The 27,169-nt window shown below is 47.3% G+C and overlaps 1 protein-coding gene and 1 non-coding gene across 5 annotated transcripts in view; one reads left to right on the top strand and one right to left on the bottom strand.

Moving 5' to 3' along the window:
* The window catches only part of NEDD4L (NEDD4 like E3 ubiquitin protein ligase), a 365,506-nt gene extending 348,293 nt beyond the window's left edge, over positions 1–17,213 (bottom strand). For 2 of the 4 annotated variants that reach the window (XM_043889411.1, XM_043889412.1), the window contains exon 1: positions 17,197–17,213. Coding sequence is in view for 2 of the 4 variants with exons in the window: in XM_043889410.1 (XP_043745345.1) it covers positions 16,560–16,607 (48 nt within the window). In the remaining 2 variants the exon portion in view is untranslated. Of the gene's footprint in view, positions 1–16,559; positions 16,926–17,196 lie in introns of those variants that run through there. The other 2 variants (XM_043889410.1, XM_043889413.1) reach the window with 2 other exon arrangements.
* TRNAE-CUC lies at positions 1,184–1,256 on the top strand. Its single transcript has one exon. It is a non-coding gene; the product is annotated as a tRNA-Glu (tRNA).
* Positions 17,214–27,169: the final 9,956 nt, after the last annotated feature.

The raw sequence follows: 27,169 nt of genomic DNA, 5'->3' as shown, positions 1-27,169 counted from the left end.
AATAACCACCTTCCTTCCTGCCTGCTCCAGTCTGGAGCCAGCAGGACAGAAAAAAAGAGCTCCACAATTCAACAAGCCTCTTCCTCTACAGCCTTGTGAGAAACAAAACCGCAGAACTGAAAGGGGCACATCTCCGCTGGGACGCCGAAGACCCGGGCTCAAATTCCGACTCTGGCCCTCACCAGGCTCTGAGGCTTTGGTCAAGCCACCCGTGACCAAAGCTAAGCTTTGCTTTTCTCATCTGAAAAACGTGAAAAAGAGTATTGAAGAACCCCACGTGTTTGGTTGATGGATTAAATGAGATGATCGTGTAAAACTGGTACACACTAGAGCCAGGCTTCTGCATCCTGGCACTACTGGTGTTTGGGCCCCAGTAAGTTTTTATCCTGGGAGCCTTCCTGTGCTCTGTAGGATGTTTAGCATCATTCCCGGCCTTACCCATGGATGCCAGGAGCATCTCCCAAGTTCTAACCACCAAAAAAGCCTCTCCAGGTATTGCCAAAGGTTCTGGGGGGGTCGGGGGGCTTACCACCCAGTTTAAAACCACTGTACCTGGTATTTAGTAAATAATTTAAAAAAGGGTTTCCCCCTCCCATCCAGTAGTCATCTGAAACAAACCTGGCGGGGCGGGGGAGGGGAGGTGATGGTTATTCTAGCATCTTCCCTTTTTCTAATCTAATTGGTCAGTAGCCACAGCCAAGGCCTTCTGCCTTCCACGTGCCCCTGGCATCACTCTCTGCCTCCCGCACCCGCGCATGGTCAGTCCCATGGCCACGGCCACCAGCTCCGCCCAGCCAGCTACGGGACCGCCCGCCGTGGTCCACCTCCCCGTCCGTTCTCTGCTGGCTGTGGGCTGAGCGTGAGCAAAGCAGAGCTCTACACGCGCTCTCACGGCGCCTCGGAGGACACAGTCGCGGTTCCAAGGCTGCTCACAGACAACCGCCTCCTCCTGTGACTTCGGCCACTCGGGCCCCGGGGGTGGCTGCTCGCCACCCCCTGGAGACCTGCCCTGAGACCCCGCCGGGGGGTGGTTCCCCCCACAGGCTCTGGAGCCCGACCGCCTCGGTTCAAGACCTGGCCCTGCCACTTCCTGGCTCTGTGACCCTCGAGCAAGTTAGCTAACTTCCTGGTGCCTCAGTTTGCCCATCCGTGAGATGGAGATAAAGGACGCACCTCCAGGACTTCCCTGGTTGTCCAGTGGCTAGGATTCTGCACTCTCGATGCAGGGGGCCCAGGTTCAAACCCTGGTTAGGGAACTAGATCCCACATGCCACAGCTGAGACCCCGCACGGCCAAATAAATAAGCAGATATTTTTTAAATGTTTTAATTTACAGAATACCCACCTTCAAGAGCTGTTGTGAAGGTTTGGCAAGTTAGTTTTTGTCAGATACACACTTCAGCACCCAGCACAGGAAAAGTTCCCAAATTTTAACTATTGGCTTATTTTAATCTAAGACTCGACTTAGATGTCACTGTTCGAAGCCAGACACCAGTTTTTCCACCCAGCTTCACATCCCAGACTCAACCGCCCTCCTACACAATTATCGCTGCTACCGCACTGACCACAGTGGCTGCTGCTTACGTGCCTGTCTCAAGTAGATCAGACCCTTCCTCAGAGCGAGGGCTGTGTGTCACTGACCATCCCAGTCCCCAGCATAACATCAGGTCTCGTGCGTGTCCACTCCATGCAAGCCAGGATCTCAGACTGGACAATCTCATCGGATCAGCCAGTCCAGAACACAAAGCCCTTATTTGTTCACGCCATGCAGACCTCCCCTCCTTTTCCTAGTCTATACCCTTAATTCAGATTTTCTTAACTATCCTCCTTCCCTAAAATTCCAAGTGAAAAGACCTCCTGCTTCTCCAAGCCCCCCCAGAGTGCAAATACATTCCAAAGAAGAAGGGCACCTTGGATCATTTTACACTGGTTTTTATTTTCCACAGATTTCTTAAGGGGCAAAGAAATCCTTGGAACTGCCATTGCCCAGACCAGAATATCTGCTTGAAATCGTCATTTTGCAGAATGAAGGTCGCCTGGCAAAGAAGAGCAATGTCCTTGTTGCCCAGGTATTAAAATTGCCACAAGTCTGGGAAACTGAGATAAAGTAGGAGTTTGGGATTAACATACACACATTATTAGATATAAAATAGGTAAACAAGGACCTACTGTATAGCATAAGGAACTATACTCAATAGCCTGTAATAAACTATAATTGAAAAAAATATCAGAGTATATATACATACACACATATATATGTGTGTACAACTAAATCACTTTTGATGTACACTTGAAACTAACAATATTGTAAATTAACTATACTTCCATTTTTTTTTTGGGGGGGTGCTGCACCACACGACTTGTATACGCGATCTTAGGTCCCCACCCAGGGACTGAACACAGCCATTCAGAATCCTGACCACTGGACCGCCAGGGCACTTCCTACACTTCAATTTTTTTTAATTATTAAAACAAACAAAAAAAGATTCGGAACCTGGGAAGTCCCTCCTCCCCGGAGCAACAGGATATTACCAACTTTGGGACTTACCAACCCACCTCATCCCATTCATCAAATCGTCCATTACCGGTCACTCCTGCCCCTTCCTGCAATTATTAATCTTTTTGTGTCCTAAGACCAGTCTCACTCTAACAAGACAAGTGCTTGTTATGAAAGAACAATATACAAAATCTAAGACTATGCAAGGGCTTCGAATGGAGAAATAAGGTCTGAGAATCCCAAAAAGTGATTCTTAACCACTCATCAGAACAGTACTTCTCACACTTGACATTCAGTTCGAAAGGTAAAATATTCTCAAAGCCTCTTTCTGTGCTGACTGAAATTCTTCGGTTCATATTTCATTTATACAAGTGTAAAACTAGGTCTACATCCAATGACGCTCCTTGCCACCAAGCTGGTTCCTTGGAGTTCCACGCAGCTCTGCGATGTCATGTTTGATGTCTCAATTCACGTCTCCAACACCTTTTCCACTGCAGACAGAAACTTCAGTTCACACCAGCAGGCACACAATGCTCTGGCCTTCTCTGGGCAGGAGGATACTGCAGTGTACTGAGTCCATTCTGGTCTTATCCCCTTGGAGTGCGTGCGTGTTCAGTCGTGTCTGCCTCTCTGCGACCCCATGGACTGCAGCACACCAGGTTCTTCTGCCCTTGGAGTTTCCCAAGCAAGAATACTGGAATAGGTTGCCATTTCTTTCTCCAGGGGATCTTCCTGACCCAGTGATCGACCCTTGCCTCTTCTTCTCCTACACTGACAGGCAGATTCTTTGCCACTGAATCACCAGGGAAGCCCAAGTAGGTATATTACTCTTAACCTAACCAAAACACAACTTTGGATCTCCCCTTCTCTCCTTATTATTAGGTAATTGACCACCTAACTGCTCACCCCAAAACCCTGGGTGGTAACTCCATATACATCTATCAAGACCCAGGCACTTCCTCCAAAATACACACCAAACCCATGCACCTCACCACATGGCACCATGCCCTCACACCCCGGCCAACCATCATCTCCCGACCAACCAACTGGTCTCCCTGCTTTCTTTCATGTCCTTCCCCCCACAATCCTTTCTCCCTAGAGGCGCTTCACAAATTAGATCCTGCTACTCCTCTGCTTAAAACCCTCCAACAGCTCCCCAATTCTGCTGAGAAAACCCAGCCCTCCGAATTGGCCCCTGTGGCCTCTGTCCACACCCCTGCCCACACGCCCCAGGCACCCTGCTTTGCTCTCTGCTCCTCAAGCCTCTGTGTCTGCTATTCACCCACCCCATCCTCCCAGTCTGGAATATTCTGTCCCCAAACCTCGAGTAGCCATCAACCCCTCACTCAGGTCTCTGCTGAACCTCTGTCGTACTGGGGGTTCTTGGAGAGCATGGACCCCTCCATGGCACAGGGGGGCACTCTGCCCCCCTCAAGGACGTGAAATCTGCAAAAACGCATCAGAGCTTCTCCCTCATGGCCACATGGCAGAAGCTCACGGCACTCAGCCCACCGAGGCTCTGACTCTGGGAGGAGGAACGCTGCACTTCCCAGCATCAGAAACCACTTCCTGTGTTTGGGGATTCCCACGGCGCGAGTTCCGGGGCAGGCTGGGGCCATCCCCCACGACAGAAACCAAAAGTCTAAGAGGGAGGGGAAACAGACCCCCCCAGCAGCGAGGCAGTGAGCCCAGTCAGAGGTTCCGGCTGGAGTTTTCCACCAGAGACACAAGGGAGAGTAGGCAGAAAATACGCAGTGGAGCGGGCCTGAGGCCGCTGTCTGCAAGTCCGCCTGCAAGACTGGCTCTGGGCTGGCTTCTAGGAACTTGAACGCACACAGCTCCGTCCTCTAACATAAACGTGCCCCCAATAGCGAAGGGTGCACCCAGACGTCTGTGCCAACACCTGCCCTCCTCCTGGGAGCTAGAATTTTAGTACGTGGTAGGCAGGGGGCTCTTACACAGCCCATTCCCAACAAAAAACTTTGGCCCTGGGTCTCTAACAAAAGCCCAGGGAGACAGCATCTCCTCCACGTGGTCCCAGCAGTGGCCGGAGGAATGGAGCATGGCCTGCCTGACGCCCCTGGAGGCGGCCTCCCGGAAGCTCCCCTAAATCTGCTCCGACATCACTCAACACCTTTATTCCTTTACTGATTTCACTTTGCTATCCTTTTGCTGTAACCAACGCTCACTGTGAGTGGACCCGTTTCTGGGTCTTGGGACTCTTTCTAAGGAATCACTGAGCCTGAGAGTGGCTGGGAGGACGCCCACCACAAGCAGGAAACAGGGGGGCTGAGGCAGTTACAGCAAAAGGCGCCCCGCCACGCAGCATCCAAGGTGGGTGGGGGCAGTGTGGGAGGCGGCGTGCAGTGCCCAGGACCCCTGGGGCCCTGTCGGATGCTCCCTGCGGGCTCTCTGGCTGCGAGTCTGAGTGTCCAGCTTCCCTTCGTCCCTGACCGCTGCCCAGGCCTGACGCTCCAGCTTGAGAGGTACTTCTGGGCTTTGCAAAATGCCTTCAGGAAACCCCGTTCTGCTCAAATTCATCAGAAAGGGTTGCTGTTGCTTGTAATCAAGAGCCCCCAACTATCAGAGATTCTGTGATACAAACTGCACTATAAATAAAATTGGAATGTCCAAAGAGGGCCGGGGCAGGCAGAGGGTCCTGTGAGCCCCACGATTCCAGTCCAGAGAAGGTTCTTCTGAGCAGAGTGAGTGTAAGTGCCCTGCTCTCTGTTACTCAAATTTGGTGTCTCTTCATTCGAGGCTATTTTTCAAATCACCTCGAGGCAGAAGCGATGGGATGAGCAGGGCATACAGACCTGTCACTAGATCACTGGCTGTCATTTACCAGCCCATGGAATTGACTGGAAGGAAAAAAAAAACAACTGGAATCTAAGTTTTCATGGGAGCAATACTGCCAAGTATTCCACTCAACTGATACTAGCCTTCGGCTGTTGAAACCCCAGACATATCAGCCTAAAGTCCGAAGCTCACACCCAAGCAGGACCCCAGAGAAGGGGCTCTGCCGGTTTCCATCCGCCCAGGTGCGGCTGCCTGAGACAGGGACCAAGGAAGACCCTCCCAGCGGACAGAAGACAGCAGAGCCGGAAGCGGCTGGACTGGCCGAGCAATGCAAGAGCTCCTTGCTCCTCCTGTTCCACCAGCAACCATACCCTGAGATCCCTTATTTGCTCCTTCTCCAAACGGGAGGTTTATTGTAATATCTTGTTCCTTCTTCGCTGCCAGAGGCTGGATGGATCTAGTGATCAACTACGTCAGAGTCACCAGACATAAAAAAAAAAAGAAAAAACTTCTTTCAGGTGGAAGAGAAGTGGCAGTGTTTCACCCGGAGATCTCTGCAATACTTAAATGAATACTTGGGCTGCCTCTCTGGGGAAAGGGAGCATGCCACTCCATGAGGTCATGGGCATTTCTGAAGGTGGATGAATTATCCAACAGGTGCACTGTGGGGTCATCACGGGGTTCACCCCAGCTCAAGGGCGGGACCAGTAAGGCAATAAAGGTAATCCCACCCCCTCCTTCCCACTGGCTGGCTAAGGGATGCGCAGATCTCAGCTTCTGTGGGCCAGGGAGACACAACAGGAGATTTCCCGGGTGATTATGGGAACGAGATTTTCTTAATCTTAAGCAGAAAGCCACAGGAAGTGATTATCTTCCCTCTGCAAGTAGAAAAGGAGAACAAGGCTCTAACTGCCACTGGCAGGCAACCTCAGACCAACAAAGGCTCCGGACCAGGCCGGGCTACAGACAGCAGGGTAGTGAAACACAGACCTGATTCCCTGATGACGTCACTGAGCCGGCATGTGCCCTAGGGTCCAGGTGGGAGCGCCTTATAATCAGAACTGAACTAGAGAGAGTAAGGCCGCAGTTGCCGTGACAACCACCAAGAATCTACCCTAACACACAAGGTCGAGATTGGCCAAGTTCAACTTTGGGGAGGATGAGGGATGCGGGGGAGATAAGCGAGGGAGGGACCTACCACCACACAAAACACACTTATCAACTGGAAGATGCATCTTTATTTCAGAAACACTATAAGCCGCATGGGGAGGGGGGATAAAGACACGACCCAGGTTAGCTGTTACGTGGCATCGGCCAACCCTGTCCTTCCGTTCAGGAAGGAACCACCGTGAAACATACCCTGGGAAGCACTGAGATTTGAGGGACGTTCCTCAGCTTGAAGGCAAAACAAGGAGGAGCTTCTGGCCACTCTGTAATTTTTACCTAAGACCATAGCTATGCATAGTTATCACTTCGATATCTAAACGCTCAATCTAGATAACACCTCAATGCTGCAATTACATAATGACAAGACCTCTCACTCAAAGCCCAAGAAAACAAAAAAGAGAGAAACAAGTTTGAATTTGATCACAGGCCACAATTTTCACAGTGCACACAGGAGAAAGTCAGAACACTGCTAAAGACGCAGATGACTTCTGTGCAACCACAATACCCTGAAGGATGATCATACAAGCCGTGCGTGTCCATAGTAAAGAAACTGAAACGCCTGGCTTGCAAATTGCTGGGTGAAAAAAAGAATCTGATGTAACACCCACTTTTCCTGAAAAAATAACCAACCTTCTACCTCTCCCCTCCACTTCCCACCTTGGGAGGCTCCTAGAAGGCACCAGGACAGTGCAATGACCTCAATGTCCTCGGATCCAAAGCACAAAGCGGGCTGCTGATAAAACATGCTCAGCCCAACAAACACTGTCCATCTGTGGGCTGAACAAACACTCCCATTTTTACCCAAAGCTTGAAGTATCTACATTTGGGAGGTTTCTTTCTACCTCATTTTCAGACTCACTCTTACGTTAAAGGTGTGTGTGTTGGGGGCGGGGGCGGGGGCGGTGGAGGAGTTCGTTGTAGAAATACAGAAAACATTAAGCAAGCAAAGAAATAAAACCAAAAGTAACTGCAATCCCTTTGCTCAAAGATAACTGCCATCCCTATCATGGGTTGGTTACATTCCTGGTCATTTTTCCTCGGCATAAACACTTTAAACCACAATGGGATTCTACTGTTTTGAAGAAACAGCACACCCACTGTTTTGTAACCTACTTTTCCCACTTATTATATTACTGACATCTCCATGTTATTAAACACTCTTCAGCCTCTCCCTACCCCTCGGCCACCCTCGTGGCTGCACAATAAATAACATTCTCCATCTCACTTCTCCCAGCAGAGAAGGAAAAGCTTTTAGCTCCAGCTTAAATGTTCTCTTTTGCTAATAACACACAGACAATTAAGACCCCTATTTCAAAGGCAGGCAGCACAGCCCATACCAACTTCTTAATTATCAGCATAAACACACTCTAGAAAACACAGACTTCAGCTCCCTCTGGGTACAGTTCCATCCAAGAACCACATTCGTTCATCCTCGGGAGTTAACAGGCGAGGGGGAGACACAGCCAGTTCAAAGTTTAAAAACCAACTGACCGACTGTAATCACAGCTGCCTCCAATGATCGCACTCAGCATACAAAGCACAAAAAGAATTGAAAGAAACTATAAAAGGAAGCAAACTGATTCTCAGTTTTGCTTTAAAAAAAAAAAAGAAACCCACACTCCTTCCCCTTTCCAAACCAAACTGCCTGAGTTGAAGCTGGCGCTCTGATGACAACCAAAGATAAAATCACTGATGAACTGAGACAGGAAAAATTGGAGGCTTAGAAAAAGCACAGGATTCTTAACAGATTCCCATTCTTCAGGAGCTGAAGGTAGCTGGGAGATTCATAAGTACGCAGAGCTTTGAATTTAGCGGGATACACATACACCCCCTTTTTCTCATGAATTGTTAATACTGAGTGCTTACAAGCATGAGAAGTCTCTAAGTAGTGTAGGCTTGCTTTCATTTATCTGGGAAAACCAAAGTGTCTTCCAGCACTAAAAAAAACAAAACTTAATACATGTAAATAAAACACTTTCGATGCAAACAGCTCCAGCTAAACGACAAGAGAAGTTAGTAGAGAGTTTCTTTGTCTTCTGCTATGTTACCTGGGGGCTTCCCTTATGGCTCAGCTGGTAAAGAATCTGCCCACAATGCGGGAGACCTGGGTTCCATGCCTGGGTTGGGAAGATCCCCTGGAGAAGGGAAAGGCTACCCACTCCAGTATTCTGGCCTGGAGAATTCCATGAACTCTACAGTCCATGGGGTCGCAAAGGGTCGGATACAACTGAGCAACTTTCGCTCACTCACAGGTTACCTGGGACCCAAGCCTGTCTGCCCCAGAGACATCTAATGCAGTGACCAAAACCACTGAACACACAGGTCACAGGAAAACGGTTTAACTCTGAAGTTTAAAACGTTAAAACAGACGTTCAACCGGGGCCACTCCGAGTGACCTCTGGCCAGGCGGGAGCGCACGGTCCATCTTTTCACTGCTATGTCAACCCACAAGGGCACGTCCGGCCTCACAAGATGCTTTAAAAGACACAAGGCAAGACCCAGAATGGCACCGGAGCAGGCCAGGAAGAGCCGCGCCGAGAATGAGGCTGAAAAGGGAGTAAAATTAAACTATGGAAGCCGGATGAACAAAGGCAAGACCAAGAATCAGAGGCGCGCACACACCAAAAAAAAGATTCACAAGACGCACAGCTCAGGCCCTTGCGGCTGTTCCGTAGGGTCCCCTCCTGAGTCTGCGCCCTCAGTCTGCAGGGACCAAGTCACACAGAAGATGGGATGCATCCTTTCCACCTGGAAGACAGGAGTGGCCACAGAGGTGACCTGAGCAACTCAAGGGTCCATTAAAATTTCCCTTCAGGGTTTCTCTGGTGATTGTTGTTTAATCGCTTAACTCCAACTCTGTGCGACCCCATGGACTGCAGCACGCCAGGCTCCACTGTCCTTCACCATCTCCTGGAGTTTGCTGAGTCAGTGATAGCATCCAACCATCTCATCCTCTGCGGCCCCTTCTCCTTTAGCCTTCAATCTTTCCCAGCATCAGAGTCTTTTCCAAAGCAAGAACAGTGTACCCAGGAAGCCCTGAGGAGCCCCAGGAGAAGGGCCATGGCCCTAACCAGCGATGGGACTGTTCCCCGGGCAAGTTCCTTCCCCTCCTGGGGCCACCCACCCTACAAACCTGGCCAAGGCCCTTCTACACAGGATAGATCTCACATCGCACGCAGCATTTTACACTAAAAGAAAAGTCACTTTTGAACGGCCCTTTCTTCCTAGTGAACAGGAGGCATAAAAAGAACACAAAACCTCTCAGTGGATGCTTGCCTGCCTGCCAAGAAGTCACCAAGCAGTGAGTCTGATGACAGCAAGAGAATCTGATACCCTCGTCCTTAAACTCGGCCAGTTCTGAATCAATATGGGATTCTGAAATTAGGGACAGAAAGTCGACTAAAGTGTCAAATTTAAGGCTGTTACCCCAGACGTGCTTATGTAATATGGCTTTTCTCACCTAAAACTATTACAATAAAGTCAGCATTCAGGCCACATGGGTTTGGAACAAAGTTTTATGATTACAACGATACTTACATTTTCATGAAATAAGTGTCCCAGATCCTGACTCGCTGCTTCTCTCTCTGCTAGAACCTGAGCCTCCTTCTTGCCTCGGGAACCAAGAACATCTCCAGCAATTCAATACTTGGGAGTCGTGACGATTATCAGTTCCTTCTCAGAGTCAACGGCAACCCAAATGGAATTATTCAGAAGTCCTTACGCACCCAAGAGGAAAGAAGTGACACTGGCCCTCAAAAGACCTTTCCTGTGCATTCACATGCTGTGGGGGCTTCTCCCCCAAATCCAAATGCCTGTGCTTCCCTCAAATTTTACTATGTTCTGGGTAAGAAGAACCTTGAGAAACCTAGAAAACAGATGATTCCTGATACGGCCCACAATGAGAAATATCACTTTGTTTCTAATAAAGAACTGATCTTTTGGGGAAAATATTGTTTTCTAAATCTAGTTTCTTTATCCTCATCTCTAAATTATCCTCCCATTTCTATATTCCACCAACAAACAACTCCCAAGCCAACAGTAATATCATTAAACAGAAACAGAACAAATATTGCCACCTATAGTTGGAAAAACAAAATATATTTGCTTATACTGTGACCTGGAAGAGAAACAATATAAAAACAGAACGTAACGCTGTCACACTCCTCATGCCCTTCACTAATTCTACAACACTAATACTTATCATTATCATATGACTGATTCATTATTTCAATCCTCTTTCACATGGATGGTCAAAAGACTGTGTAGTCTGCTTTGTTACCAATTCACAAATATATCAGTAAGACAGAATCACTTATTCAAAGACCAACTGCAACAAAAAGCTTAAAAACTCAAGTTAGGGTCTCTCTTGATTGCTGCTACTTGTCTAGGACCCAAAATTTAAGAGCAGCAGTAAAGCTGGCTTAGATGTCTTAACTCAAAATTAGAAAATTTAATATGCTCTCAATCTATCACAGAGGAATTAATCTGTTTCTTCCACAAGTCACACAGGGTCGTGTTTTTACCGTGATATAAACAACTGCATAACACACAAAAGTTATTAATTAGCAGTGAACAGAAAGGTTCTTCCCTTAGGGGGCATGCAGAAGCAGTTCAGCAGGAACTCAAAAGTACTGCTGTGATATAGTTCTAAAACCATTCTTAACATCAAGGATTTCTTCCTAGAGATATTTCATGTTTTTCTTGAGGTGTATCAAACATATTGATGCTCCCAGAATCCCCAAACAGCTTTCCAAGGAAGTTTCCTGGGGATGTGGGCACTCACTGCATTGAAAACAAAGATGCCGGGCACCATTCAACCACTTCCTTTAAGTTGCATTCTGGGAATTTCCTGGTGGTCCAGTAGTTAGGATTCCAAGCTTCCAATGCAGGGGACAAAGGTCTGACCCACAGTTAGGGAACTAAAATCCCACAGGCCATGTAGCAAGGCATGTGGAAAATACATAATAAAATTTTAAAATAAAATTAAATTTGCATTCTGCATGGAAAAGAAATTGCAGTCATCTGAGGATTCTCATTTGCCACTCTCTTTATGCCTTTGACAAAAAAAATTTTATTCCTTAATGACACTACTTTTCAGTGATGACATAATAAACATTTAATAAAACTAAAACAGAATATACATTGAAATATCAACTGCTTGCAAATTCTACAGACTCCTGGAAGCAAAGAAAAACCTACAGAGAGAATTTAAAACAACGCGTTATATTGAATGAAAAAATATATAGTATTTATTTAATATTATGTTAAACAATATATTTAAATAATATACGTTAATATTGTTTACTATATATTAAGATATATATTTAACATTATATTTAATAATATATTTAATAATATACGTATTTTTCAAATTGCTTTTAAATGTCACCACAAAACCCATTCTTTTTTTAAGGTTTCTCAAATGCTAGAGGTAAGGACACAGGTGTACATGGGGTAGCCCACGTCCTGGGCAGAGCGCTCGTGGACCAGCAGGGCTAGGCCTGACTCGGGCACTTGGAGCTGGGATGAAGGGACAAGGCTTCCACTGCGGGGACGCAGCCTCTCACCCCCTCCTTCAGATCCAGACAGAGCCCACCCTGATTTCCGAGAGCAATCCTGTGCCCGATTTTGCGCAGCTGCAAGGATGGCCTGCACCGTCTCTTAGCCATCGCTTGAAAACACACGGACCACCTTCTATCGATTAACAGTTCTTCTTAATTACTCACACTTGGCTAAGTCAGGTGGCCCAGGCTTCCCGTTTCTCCTCCGCTAATGCCCATTTAAGAGCCTTCCTCTGAGTCCAATGAGCCTTCCTCTGAGCGCTTTTCTCAAAGAAGAGCAAAAATTTAACTAGCAGTTGACTTAAAATTGTTCACAGATTGGGGGGGTGGGGGGAGGGGAGGGACAGTGAATGTTGAAATTGATGATCCAGGGTTATCCCAGGCTTCCAACTAGAGTAATTCAGGAACTCTAAAACACCCTTGTTTTCATATTTTACACCTCTAAAATAATGATGCTTCATGAAACCAACCGTATATCACAGCTTGAAAGCAATTTTCTTTTTGTAGTGGTGCATGAAACAGCGGTGCATCTTAAACCTGATAGCACCTTGGAGTAAAGAAAACACAACACCCATGTCAAAGGTCAAGCTCATACGTTGTGAAGTGGGAACTATATACCAATGAGCAAGACGACTAAGCCAACAGGGACCAGAGGAGACCGTGGCAACGACATCACAGCCGCCATGATCTCAAGAGCCACAACTCAGATCCGCTAACTGCGGCCTGGCGAGAATGCGGCTCCCGTGAAGTCAGAGTTCTACCATTTTCCACGAAAACTCCCGGGCTTTAAAACACGACAGACAGCACTAAGCAGGGTCCCTGGGCAATTCTGACCTGGAGGCCATCAGTTTACAACCCCTGACATGTATGTCCGTCTTACTTTATCCTGAATAATTCAGCTCCAAAGACTTTTCAAGATACTTGGAAGAGAGGGAGCATGTTAAAAACGAGGGTCGTAGACTCAAACTAGGTTCAAATCCTGGCTCTACAACTTAGTCACTGTGAGTCCTTACGCAGGTCACTTCACGTCTCTGAGCCTTCACTCCTCATCTGTAAATCACAGCATACCTCACTGGGTTTTTATGAGGACTAAATGAGACAGTAAGCATATAAAGGCTTAACACAGTGCCACAGAGAATATCCTTGTTTGTATAAAATTAAGAGGGAAAGCAACGTACCATCCCGTGTCAGGCTGGCCTTCATCTCTATGCCGTCTGCCTCATTCTAACCACCAAAAAAAAATTTAAATGCCATACCTAAGGAAAAAGCTATCAAACTTTCACTCAGCAGAAAATTCCATAAATAAAGGATACATTTTTATGTTGTAATAAAATATTCCAGAAGGTTAACAGCAATATTCACAAGCAGACTTTGCCAAACTGTGCTGCATCTTGCCAAAAAATAAACAAAAACAAAAAAGCAAAAACAAAAAACCACCAAGGAACTAAGCCAAATGCAGAAACTAGTCCAAACTGTTCTGACTCCAAACCAAATCTGATGCTGGGCCCTGAGTCAGAAATTTGGTGAATTTGCTAACCCCTCCAACACCAAAGTCCTTCATCTGATAACAATTTCAAATGTGATTACCTAAATGGGCCTAATTTGGATCTGGTGAATATGAACCATAATTCACCAGAGGAACCCTGGCCAGGAAGGCACAACAAAAAATAAACAGCATGTGTGCTCACACAAGCAAAGCCCGCATTTAATCCCTTTCATTCGACAAGCTGGACAGACCTAGGAACAATGCCCTCTGTCTTGGCATCCCGTGGTTTTCTGGGTTAATGCAGTGCTTCATCACCAGCGGTACCTAGAGCTAAAGCCTCTCCGTGACAGAGGACAACTCAGTGCCCACCAAAGACACAATAATGCTTTTCATCAACCTCCAATGAACACACAAACATACGTCTATGAAATCTGCTAGGGACGAATGCCTATTTTGCTAAGAGGTTTATCAGGTGACTCTTCCACCTGGCAATCAAAATATCTTCCTGGGTGATGATGACCCACTGCACACCAACCGTATGAGTGGAAATGCACGCCTTGGGAAGACTGTTTGTTCCACTGGGCTCTCAGATGCTCTTAGATGCTCAAATCTTCCCCTTGTTTTCTAACACAGGCTAATTCAGGAAGACAAAGCAAGCTGTGCAAATTCAACCATTTCTTGTTAATATTCTACGAAGGCAATCCCTGATCTTCCGAAGGGCAACGTGACAGCATGAAATCACCCATAAAAAGCAAATACCATACACATGTGAAGTCATCAGAACCACCTTGCGTTTCTTCCCCACCCCTAGTAGGAGAAACGGAGATGGATGTGACCTGTCTTTTGGAATACAGTGTGTGTAGAACAAATCAGTACCAGCAACTTGGCCATGGCTCAATCAGTCAATGTAATGTCTTCATCACCTCCTGCTATTCCCCATACAGCCCCAAATCCCCCTCCAGCAACATGAAGGAGTGAATTCAGTCATACTATACACATTCATACACACACACACACACACACACACACACACACACCCCAATTCTGTTTACATTCCATCCTTCACTTTCACCCTAGACACCAGTTAAGATCACCAGAATTAACTCACCTAGACAAAAGTGGTAAGATGTGCTCTGGGTTGATTCTGACACTAGCTGTAAATGCAGACAAAGCATAAACTACACTGGCATGCATGTGATTCATTTACCCAGTTGCATTTCCCAAAATGCTCATTTAGAAAACATTTTTCCCCCCCAGGATTTTAAGAGTAATCATGTAATTAAAAAGAAAAAAGAAAAAGCCCTAAGATGAGAGGCACCGTCTTCGTCCCCCACAACACTTCCTGCCCCTTTGTTCGGGGATGCGCTTCTCACCACCTTTCTCAAAGCTCACCGCCAGCCCTCTATTGCTACTAATTAAATGGGGAAGCAGAGAATGAAAGAGAAAGCGCCTCAAAGAGAAAACCAGGAGAGGAGATCCCCCTGGGTAAATGAAACAAAGCTACTTTTCATCCATCCCCTCGGTCAACGGCACGGAAATGGGGGTATTTTACAAAAGTCCAGCATGGCAAAACGATCGGAAACGCCAATCACATTCCTTGCTTTGCGATCCCTCTTTGATAAAATCAATACCACAGCAAGCTTTACCAAGCACCGTTAAAGGAGGGAGGGGTTGAAACGTACCCCCGACACTTTCCCCACCCTAACACACCTATTCCATTACACACGAAACGCGCGCGCGCGCACACGTACACACACACACACAACCAGGATAGGGAGAGAAGCCATAACACTGTCGAGTCTCAGATAAGAGCCTCTCTATTAACCCCACCCCTATCACCAGAGAAAGAGGGGATCTCAGAAAAGAAAGGAGAGGAAAAAAAGAGAAACCCAGAAATCCCTGAATTTCCAGGCATTAACTTTTCATGAAATGCACAACCAGGATAGGAAATACCTCCCCGCTGAGTAATGCCTCATGGGTTGTAAATTCACCTCTCGAAAGGGGAGCCAGACCTGAGCGCGCACCCGGCCAGATGGCCAACCCCTCCTACCTGCTCCATCCAGCCTGCCCGTCACGCCGCGCCGGCGACAGCCTCCCACCCCTCTTTTTGGCAGCGCAACACACCAATAAGGGCCGAGCCTGGCTGGTCGCGAGAGGGCTGAGCAGTGAGTTAGCAGGATCGCCTCAAAAGCGGGGAGTGGGAACCCGCGAGGAGAGAGTGAGGGTAAAAAACAAAGCCCTTTCCAGGCAAGCCGAAAGCCTCGGGGGCGTGGCTTCCTTAATTGGCTTCATCAATAAAAAAGATCAATGGAGCTTCCTCCTTCCACCCGCCCCAGAGGTGCTGGATCCTAAGGAGGGGGGAAAAAGATGGCAGGGCTGCAAGCGTCCTCCAAGTTTCCAGCAGCACCTGCCACCATGCGGGATCTCCCCGTCCCACTCCAAAGACCCCGAAATGCACACTCTCGGCTTCAGATTCTGCAAGACGGAGGGTCGGACACGCACGGCTCACAAGGTTTCACCCGCTCCCACCGTAACAAGCACACACACGCAGCAGAGCACTTGCTGACACCATCACGAGAAAGTTCCAGGCGGGGAGACAATCCAGGTTTCCGCCGCGGCCCGGGGCTCCCCCGAGAGGCGCGGGTCTCTCCAAACGCGACACCCATCATGGACTCCAGGGCTGCAGGGGCGAGAGGCGGAAAGTTGCCCCACGGCCCCGGGAGACGCGGCGCGGAGAAAAGGGACCCGCGGGAGCAGAGCCGCACGCGCCCCCCTCGCACCCAAAGGCGGGGAGCGCCGAGAGAACCCCAGCTCGCGCCGCTTTATTTACCAACAGAGCGCTGTGCCGGGGGGAGGGGACGCCGGGCGGAAGATTGTGAGCACCCTGCCGGGACCCCTGCCCCCGGACGCGCCCGCCTTTGGGGTGCCCCTGCAGGCGCGGGGCGGGGGGAGGAAACGAGAGTCCAAGGGGGTCGTCCTAGTGCCCACCGCCGGCCGCTGCCGGGTGGGAACTCCCCGGGGAGTCCCGCGGGGAAGGGAGCGCCGCTCACCTCTTCTTCCGAAAGTCCGTAGACCGGCTCCCCGAGCCCGGTCGCCATGGAGCCGGCGCCCCGCGCGGGATCGGAGGCGCTCCCGGGCGGCTGGGCTGCGGCGCGTCTGGGCGGCCGGGTCTCCCCTCCTCCGCCGCCGCCTCCGGGGACGGACGGACGGGCGCCGCAGGTGAGGGGGCCCGAGCGCTCGCGCCCCGGCCGCTGCCTGCGCCGCTTCCTCCCGGAAGGCTGCGGGCCGTGAGCTCCCGAGAGCGCGCCGTGCAGCGGGCGGCGGCGGCGGCGCGGCGCCCCCGGGCTTCCCTCCTCCCGCGCGCCAGCCGTTCTCCGCCCCTCGCCCAGCCCGCTCTCCGGGCTCTGGTAGCCGGCGCGCCCGCCCCCAGGCCCGCTCCCTCCCGGCCCCCGCTCTCCCCGCCCCCTCCTCCGCCCCCTCCCGCCCCGGCGCCCGGAGGGGACCCTCCCCGCCTCCCCGGGGCGGGCACAAGCGCCCCCCAAGCCAATCACAGGCCGGGCTGGCGGGCGGGCCGCGGGGCTGGCGGGGTTCGGCCCCCCCGCGCCCACCCCGGCTCCCCACTGGCGCCCCCGGCCGCCTGGCGGGTCTCGGAGGAGTGCGGGCGCTCGGTCCTGGGAGCTGACCCACCCTCCTCTCCGCTTTGGGGGAGCGGGCGAGCTGGGCATTTGGGGGCGCTGGAAACATTTTCTACAAGAAAGTCCCATTTCTCTTCCCCGAGGTCTTTCTACGAAGAACCCTGGGCTCGCCGTGGTTGTTAAAGGGGGAGGCGGGGGAAGATGGATGTTTCTGGACACCTTTAAATTCTTGGCAAACCCCGGCAAGCCCAACTTGGAGGCTTTGTGGGCGCCCCGGAGCCGGGCCGCGCGGCCGGGGAGAGGCTGCCCCAGCGTGGCCGCGAGCCGCCACTGCCTGCGTCAATCTTGCCGGGAACAAAACCGACCCGGCGCCCGCTCTGAGTACACGCCCACCCCCTCGAAAACCGACAGCGTGGCTCTTTGAGCCAAAGGCCACTCTTTTGTGATCCGCAACGTGAAATCGCAGACTCAAGTTTAAGGTTGTCCTCTGCAGAGGCAAGCTATTAAGACGTCGTATTAGCCACGGTAGGGTTCTTCCCACGTCCCGGCTACTGTTTCTCCAGCAAGCAGTTCATTTAATCCATCAGATGTATAGGAACGCCAGAGACCAAATTAAAGAGAAATTAGTCATTCGACTTTTTCAGGAAGCCTGTCCTTACATTTCGTTGTTAAGTACAGTTGTGGGTTCAGAAAGAAAACAAAAGTAGAACATGCTATTTGCCTTTGAAAAGAAAACATCAAAGTGTCCTCTTTGGTATTCACAGTGTGCCTTTAGGATTTTCATTGAAGTCAGTTGTTTCAGAAAGCACGTGGTCCCAGAGCCTCCCCCCACCAAGCCCGACCGCAGCTCCTGTTTTAAGCATCTAGCTCGTTTTCAAACGAAGGGAAACACCCGTCCTAATAGAAGCTTTCCTTTGCCTCCCGACGACGGCTGTGGCTTAAAGTTGTGCGTACGCTGGATTTTCTTTCCAGACAAAGCCCCTTGGCGTCAACACCCTACTCAGAAGCCTTCTCCCCACATCGTGAGCCAGTAAATCACAGGGCTGAGATGCCACAGAAGCCCAACCGAGGGAAAAAAATCACATTTATGGAGGCAGAGTTAAAAGGACGACTCTCTGTACCTTCTGTCCGGGCCAAAGTTTTTTTACCTTTCCAGATCTAGATTATTTTTCTTTCCATAAAGATTTGCAAACACACACACACACAAAGGCCCCCACAAGAATTGCCATGTGCTCTTCAACAAGTCTGTGATTTCTGCAGGAGTTACTGCTCATGTATCCTCACTGGCCAGGTCTTTGTCAAGTTTTGTACAGTTTTTCTTATGAGGGGAAAGGTAGTCTTTTTTCAAATTTTAAATAGAAACTTGTAATTTCTAATCACACAGGACACCCTACCCACACCTTGTATTGTAGTGTTGGTCGCTCAGTCGTGTCCGATGCTTTGCAACCCCATGGACTGTAGCCCACCAGGCTCCTCTGTCCGTGGGATTTCCCAGCAAGAAGACTGGAGTGGGTTGCCACCCCCCTTCTCCAGGGGATCTTCCTGGCCCAGGTATGGAACCCAGGTCTCCCGCATTGTAGGCAGGCTCTTTACTGCCTGAGCTACCAGGCGGTGCACAGTGCTGGACTGATAGGGGTGAGGCTCTATCATCTGGGAACTCCAGGGGTGTATCCTACCTCCTCCCCCGGCCCTGTCGCCAGGGTTCTGCGCGCACTCGCCCATCACAGCAGTCTGCACCTGCCTGCAGGCTGGGGTCACGCCCTGGGCTTTCCCTAAGGGATGCTATGAGAAGCTACAATATGAAACTTGCCTCAGGTCATGTACTGTAGAGGTGTTGATAAAATTGTGATCCTTACCATTTAGTGTTTCCTGTAAAAAGATTCAAACCAGATACTTATTTCAGACCGAGGAGGAAAAGCCTGGTTTCTTCCAAGGAACTGGTAAGCTTTTGCAGGACGGATGGTGACAAGAATTATTTCAACTAGTGTTGTTTTTCTAGTCACTTTGGCTACCAGGAAACTCAGGACTCATTTTATGGCCCTGAGTCATAAAGTGAAAGTCACTCAGTCGTGTCCGACTCTTTGCAACCCCATGGACTATACAGTCCATGGACTTCTCCAGGCCAGAATACTGGAGTAGCCTTTCCCTTCTCCAGTGGATCTTCCCAACCCAGCAATTGAACCAGGGTCTCCTGCATTGCAGGTGGATTCTTTACCAAGGTATCAGGGAAGCCCTGAGTCATAAAAGAACCCCATAAAAAACCAAAATCGATCCCTTGTGTAATTATGTACCAGCTTTCCCCAATATAGTGGTTCACTACCCTGGATACACATTGTTATCATCTGAGGAGCTTTAAAATGATCAAGAACCCAGTGGCAGGCCTAAGAGACTACAGTTTCACTGGTTCAGGGTAGGCGCACAGGCAGTGGTAGTTTCAGGAGCTTTCCAGGTGATGCTAATGTCCCTGTAAGGTTGAGAATGAGATGGTTGGATGGCACCACCGACTCAATGGACATGAGTTTGAGTAAACTCCAGGAGCTGGTGATGGACAGGGAGGCCTGGTGTGCTGCGGTTCATGGGGTCGCAAAGACACAACTGAGTGACTGAACTGAACTGAACAAGGTTGAGAATGGCAGCCAGGGCCAGTGGTTCCTAAACTTGGCAGCACATGTCTAAAACCACTGCTGCGTACCTCCATCCCCATACACTCTGATTTAGCTATGCGGGGGTACTACCTGTGCATCAGGAGTTTTAGAAGCTCCCCGGTGATTCTAATTAAGGCACAGCACCATCTAGAGATCTCTGGTTTAGACTGATATTCTTCACCTGTTTTCCATGGTCCTGATCTTTTCTTTTTCAGTTTAGAGAAAATCACATCTTTTAAAAACATACTTAAATCCTTTGTGGATGTAAACAAATGTACTTTGTGTGACCAGAATCAGGGAGCAGTTTTACCCACCCCTTACCTCTCTGAAGTCTCAGATTGGCATCCAACTTCTTGCAGGAGGGTAGTTCACAGTGCACAAACCTTAAGAGAATTTCGTCCGAAGTCTTTCCCGAAGTGAACTGTCATGCATTCTTCAGTCGGTTTCATGTCTACCCAACAATTATATAGAACCAAACTTGGAGATTCTTCTCTGGAATTTGTTCTATTTTGCTCCCTTTGGAGGCTGCCTCTAACATCTTAGATGTGATACTGTGGGTGTTGGTGAATGCTCTTTACTTGGATCATCAGAAATGAAAAATTAGCAAGAACAATTTAAAGTACAACGTACAATGGGCAATCACAAATAGGGAACATTTTAATGCAAAGCCTCTTTACAAATTACTGAGTTGGCTTAGCAAGCTATGTATATCTCCATCAAGTCTGGGAAGTTCCCCAAGCTGGGTAACACATAGTGTCACATATCTGCATGTTTCATGTAAATGACACTGGATTTCTTTTCAATTTTTGGTATTTTGTCTTCTTTAAAAAGAAAGCTGATGAAGCAGACATTTTGAAGATGGCCCTGTACCTGTAAAATCCGATGTCATCTTGGGACTTAATGTTCACTGACATATGGAGGAATCTCACAGATTTAAGGCGTTTAGGGTTATGTAATAAAACATGCTTCAAACTTTCAACAAATACAGAGGTGGGTAGCAGACTAGGACTAGTAAATAGCTAATCATTTTGTATAAAAGTAGCTGGGCTTTTTAAGAAACACATTTTGAATACCTATGTGTTATTCATTCTAGCACCCTAATATAATAAAATGTCTAAGGCAGAGGAGCACGATTCCAATTTTGTCCAATCTGACAGTATACCTGCTTTCTATCTGGCTATATTAGCTATTTGCTTTTTCCATTTATTAATATTTCTAAAATATTTGATTTGTTTCCACATTTTACTTTTTTTTTTTTTTACTTTTTAATGCATCTTTTTTAATTGAATTATGCTATTATTGTTACTTGTTTTTTTATGGTATGTTTCCCTCTCCTAGTTGGGATGTTAATCACTACCTTTCTGTTCTTTTCCTGTTTACCTTGGACACCTTACACACATACCTTGCTTGACAAGTCAAAAGCTAATATCTTAATCCCCTATCTGAACAATACAAAAAGTTTAAGGCACTGCTTTTGATCATCAACTCCTTCCGTGGTATTACTGTCCAATTTTGTTCTGTCCATTTTTTAAACCACATTAGATATTTTTGTACACTTTTTTTTTTAGCTTTACCAATGTATTTTGTGGTTTTTTTCGCTTCTTAGACATTCCTCTGAGATTACTTTCTTCTTTAAGGATATCCTTCTAAATTCCTTTAATAAAAGTCCCATCGGTGATAAACTTAGTTTCTGTTTATCTGGAAATGTCTACCCTCGTTCATGCAAAATAGTAAAACATAAATTAGAAGCAGACTCTAAACCACTGTGAAATGTATAAGGAGGTAAATATTCTTAATGTGACTGAGTTTACCACCCCTACCTTTCTGAAGCATCGGTTTGTAAATGAATTTATTTGGGGGTTATTGGGCAGATGGAACCACGCTTAAGAAAAACCACTCAATAGTCTTATCCAAGAAAAAATGATAGTCTCATTCTCAGTGCTTTGAAGATACTATTCTTCTGATTTCTGGCTTCCTTTGTTAACGATTATTGGGCAACTGTTAATGTAATTATTGTTCCTTTGCAGGTCATCTGCCTTATCTTTTGTTGTTGTTTAGTTGCTAAGTTGTGTCTGACTCTTTGCAACCCCATGGACTGTAGTCTGCCAGGCTCCTCTGTCCTTGAGATTTCCCTGGCAAGAATACTGGAGGGGGTTGCCATTTCCTTCTCTAGGGGATCTTCTTGACTCAGTTCAGTTCAGTTCAGTTCAGTCGCTCAGTCGTGTCTGACTCTCTGCGACCCCATGAATCGCAGCACGCCAGGCCTCCCTGTCCATCACAAACTCCCGGAGTTTACTCAAACTCATGTCCATCGAGTCTGTGATGCCATCCAGCCATCTCATCCTCTGTCGGCCCCTTCTCCTGCCCCCAATCCCTCCCAGCATCAGGGTCTTTTCCAATGAGTCAACTCTTCCATTGAGGTGGCCAAAGTACTGGAGTTTCAGCTTCAGCATCAGTCCTTCCAATGAACACCCAGGACTTATCTCCTTCAGGATGGACTGGTTGAATCTCCTTGCAGTCCAAGGGACTCTCAAGAGTCTTCTCCAACACCATAGTTCAAAAGCATCAATTTTTCGGCGCTCAGCTTTCTTCACAGCCCAACTCTGACATCCATACATGACCACTGGAAACACCATAGCCTTGACTAGACGGACCTTTGTTGGCAAAGTAATGTCTCTGCTTTTTAATATGCTATCTAGGTTGGTCATAACTTTCCTTCCAAGGAGTAAGCGTCTTTTAATTTCATGGCTGCAGTCACCATCTGCAGTGATTTTGGAGGCCAAAAAAATAAAGTCTGCCACTGTTTCCACTGTCTCCCCATCTATTTCCCATGAGGTGATGGGACCAGATGCCGTGATCTTTTCTTAATGTTAAGCTTTAAGCCAGCTTTTTCACTCTCCTCTTTCACTTTCATCAAGAGGCTTTTTAGTTCATCTTCACTTTCTGCCATAAGGGTGGTGTCATCTGCATATCTGAGGTTATTGATATTTCTCCTGGCAATCTTGATTCCAACTTGTGCTTCTTCCAGCCCAGCGTTTCTCATGATATACTCTGCATAGAAGTTAAATAAGCAGGGTGACAATATACAGCCTTGACGTACTCCTTTTCCTATTTGGAACCAGTCTGTTGTTCCATGTCCAGTTCTAACTGTTGCTTCCTGACCTGCATACAGGTCTCTCAAGAGGCAGGTCAGGTGGTCTGGTATTCCCATCTCCTTCAGAATTTTCTTGACTCAGTAGCTGCTCTTTATTCTTAGTATTCTAAATTTTCTATTATTTGTCTATATGTGACATTCTTTTTATTTATCCTGCCTAATTATACTTTTCACTGTGGGTTTAAATCTTCTATCCTTTCTGGAAAATGCTCAGGTATCATCTCTTCAAATACTGCCCTTTCTGCATCCTCTGGTTTTTCTGTCCCTCTGGGACTCCGGTTAACCAGATGTCGACCTTCTCCTTCTGTTGTTGATGTCTCTCAGCCTCTGTAACACACTCCGTGTCCTTTTCTGTTGTGTTGCACTCTGACTGGTTTCTTCCCCCTCTCTTCCACTTTGCTAAGTAACTGCTTCTTTGAGTCTAATCTTCTGTTGAACCTGTCAGTTGAGTTTTTTATTCAGCAATCAAATTTTTCCTGTCCAGAAGTTCTATTTAATTTTTTTTCAAATTGTCCTCCTCATTCTTGGTAGTTTCTTATTTTGAGTTTCCAAATTTTATTTCATTGAACTGAATAGCTCATAACTAATTATTTTATATTTTGCTAAGGACTATCTAAAAGTTTGGAATATGTCTTCCATGGGTTCTACTGACTCTTGCTCACTGTGACTTCATTCTATGTGTGTTTAAGGTGAATTCATTTGGTTGTGATTTTGTTTGGTTAATCTTTGTCTATGGAAATGCAGAGTGATTTTGTGTTTGTTTCTGCTAAGGGGACGCTACCACCCTGGGACCACTCTAGACCCATTTGAGAGCTTTGGTTTCATATAGAAGTCTGAGATTCACCCACTGGCCCTTCAAATTAGTCTCCTCTAAATTGCAGTGTTGAACAGCATTTACTTGCTACTTAATTCTTTGGTTTCAGTTAACTTTTTCAGGGTGGAGGGGCATGGAACACTGAATTACTGATCAGGGAATATTTACTTCCTCACCTCCAGGAGGAGTAAATGCCCCTGCCCCAATGATAATGCACTTGACCACGTAACTTACTCCAATGGAATATGAGCAAAAGTAGCTCTGTGACCAGTTCATAACAGAGACCATAGAGGTTTTGCAAATTTTGCCACTTCTTATGTGCTCCCGAGCTACACCATGGGAACAGTTCTTTCCAGGCAAGGGTCGGTCCTCTAGTCTGGGTCCCATAAACACACAAGAAACAGACCTGAACTTGACCTGCAGCCTGGAGCGGGGTCACTCAACTCACACCTGCCAACATGCAGTGTGGTGAACTAGAGATAGATTTATTGCTTTAGCCACTGAAGTTTTGAGATTTTTGCTACACATCATTATCAAAGCCAAGGCTGACTGGTATATGGAACCTCCAGGGTTTAATTTGTTACTTACTGTAAGTCTAACAATACATTTTAGAAGCCAAGATAATTTACAGCAGGAAGACCCTTCAGGGTAATTAGTCCCTGTAAGCTAGCTGAGGAAGCTCTAATGACCTTATTTAGTAGACACGCACTTGAAAGTTAATGCTGTTATGTTTTTCCACCTAAAAGAGGCAGAGTCCTATTTGTTCTTTTGAATAATGCCTTTACATTCTGAGTCCGCTCCCATTGACTTGGTAAGCTTTAAAATCAAACACCAAATTCTTCTGTCCTAGAAGTTTGGAAGTGTGTTAATTACTTTCCTATGGCCACTATAATGAATTTCAATGGCATAAAACAATAGAAATGTATTCTCTTACAGTTCTGGAGGCCAGACGTCTGGAGTCAGCATCACTGGGCTGAAATCAACGTGTTGGCACCCTCTCCAGAGGTGGGGGGCCAGTAGGGTGGGGAATGGGTTGGCGTCTAGAGCCACATTCCTTACATTTCTCTGCTCACAGCCCTTCCCTCTATCTTCAGATCTGTGTGTCTCTTGGTTGAGGTCATTACAATCGCCTTCTTCTCCTCCCCCCACTTTCCCTCCCCTTCCCCTCCTCCTCCTTCTTCCTGTTATCCAATCGCCCCATGCCCCTTTCTTATAAGGACACTAGTGACATCATTTAGGTCCCACCCAGATAGTCCAGGATAATTGTTAAAAAGTGTTCCTCACTCAGCCGTGTCCTCCTCTTTGGGATCCCGTGGACTGTAGCCCGCCAGACTCCCCTGTCTATGAAATTCTCCAGGCAAGAGTAACGGAGTGGGTAGCCATTCCTTTCTCCAGGGGCTCTTCCCAACCCAAGGATGGAACCCGGGTCTCCCATATTGAAGGCAGATTCTTTACTATCTGAGCCACCAGGGAAGCCCCATCTCAATATCTTTAATTTAATTATGCCTACACACTCTGTTGCCGGATAAGGTAACATCACAGGTTCCAAGGATTAGGACCTAGATAATTTTGAAACCCATTTTTCAGCCAACCACAAGAAGTGCAGTAGTAAATTTCAGTCTGCATTTTTCTGGACGCCACGAATACTCAATTATTTGTATCAAATTTTTTTGGTAGAAAGTGGGTGATTTTTTTTTACCCCTCATTACACTGCATTTTCATTTGCCAGAGCAATAAATTATGTCTTTTTAACTCTGTGTTAAAAGTTCTGAAACAGCTGTTCTAATTAACAATTTTGACAGGTTTATTGATTTTTTAATAAATAATAATCCAAGTGACCTGAAAACTCTCTACTTAGTTTAAAGGGTGAAACATGTCTTTTCGTTTTGGAACTCTTTTACCCCACTGATAAATTTTGAAAATATGCTTCTAAGCTGACTTTCTCTGCTTTTATTATTTGTATTAAAAATGGGGAAGATTGGGGCAGTCAGTAAACAACTAAGCTGTAAATCTTTCCCTAGCAATGGTTTGTTTCTTTTCTTTCTTTATTTTTGGCTGAACTGGGTCTTCGCTGCTGCCCTCGGGCTAACTCTGGTTACAGAGAGGGGGGCTTCTCTCGGCCGCGGGCTCTAGGGTGCAAGGGCTTCAGCAGTTGTGGTGCACAGGCGTAGTTACTCCTTGGCATGTGGAGTCTTCCTGGACCAAGGATCGAACCTGTGTTCCCGGCATCAGCAGGCAGTTTCTTAAACACTGACCACCGGGGAAGTCCCTCCCTAGCAATGTTGAGAGAGCATGTGTGTGCTAGAGAAGGGATGGAGTGAGGCGGTGGGGGGCAGGGCTTGGGATGACCAATCTTTTAGTTCCTGAAAGATTGGAAAAAGAGAAAGATGGTTTCACGTACTGAAAGTCCTCTTGAATTACTAGTGGCTTCGCTTTATGAGTTAGCAATGGAGGTAAACCAAACCAACTCACAGAGCTAACAGCAGGGGATGATTATCCTAGGTTTTCTCATTTTTCCCACCTCTTACCTCCAAATGCCACCCCCAGACTGTTCACTGTCATCCCTTCTCCCACCTCTGCCCCACCTCCTTCCAGTGTTGTGGCCTATTCTTTCAATGACCCTGGTTATGTCATCATTTAATGCCCAGCACAGATGACGCTTCCACTCACTCTGGATTCTGTTCACCAGCATCTCTAGAATATATCCCAGTGACTGTTTCCCAGTCTTACCAAGTCGATATGATGGATGTTGGTAAGCTGCTTTGCTTGCCATGGATGGCAAGACTTGAGAGAACAGGATTGAAATACTGAAAAGAAAAAGACCAAAGCTTTGACCACATACTCTGTGAGCAGGATTGTGGAGAAGCAAAATTTTCCCACGTTGCTGGTGAGAATGCCAAACAATCTCTGTGGAGAAGAATGTATTCGTATCTGACAAAAATTACACTGGTAACATTAATCCATCCTACTTCTAAGATGAACAGCATTGGCAAAATATGAAGTGACATGCATTTGAAATATCAGAAGGTTGGAAATAACCCCAGATGTCCATCAATAGAGAAGTGGTGGGATCAATTACTGATCCATCCGCCCAGTGAAGGATGAGGTAGTTGTAAAAATAAATGAGGATGCTCTCTGTATGCAGACATGAAGTAGCTCAAGGTTATATTGTTTAATTAAAAGAAAAAGCAAAGTGCAGAACCATGTTTATCCTAGGATGCCATTTAGATGCAAATAGGAAAATATGTTCGCCTCTAGAAATACAGAGAATATCATAAGGGCTCTGGCACTTGACTCTGCTTGTCTGTGCTTGGCTTCATTCTGCAGCCTGGCTCTTTCTGTATAATAAGTGAGAAGACTGCTTGCCGCCCAAGCTGTTCTGTCAAACCAAGGTAGGTCCAGCCTGAGTCAC

The sequence above is a fragment of the Cervus elaphus genome, chromosome 27 (assembly GCF_910594005.1).
Source record: "Cervus elaphus chromosome 27, mCerEla1.1, whole genome shotgun sequence".
Lineage (NCBI taxonomy): Eukaryota > Metazoa > Chordata > Mammalia > Artiodactyla > Cervidae > Cervus > Cervus elaphus.
This window is presented reverse-complemented; position numbering and strand designations above follow the sequence as displayed.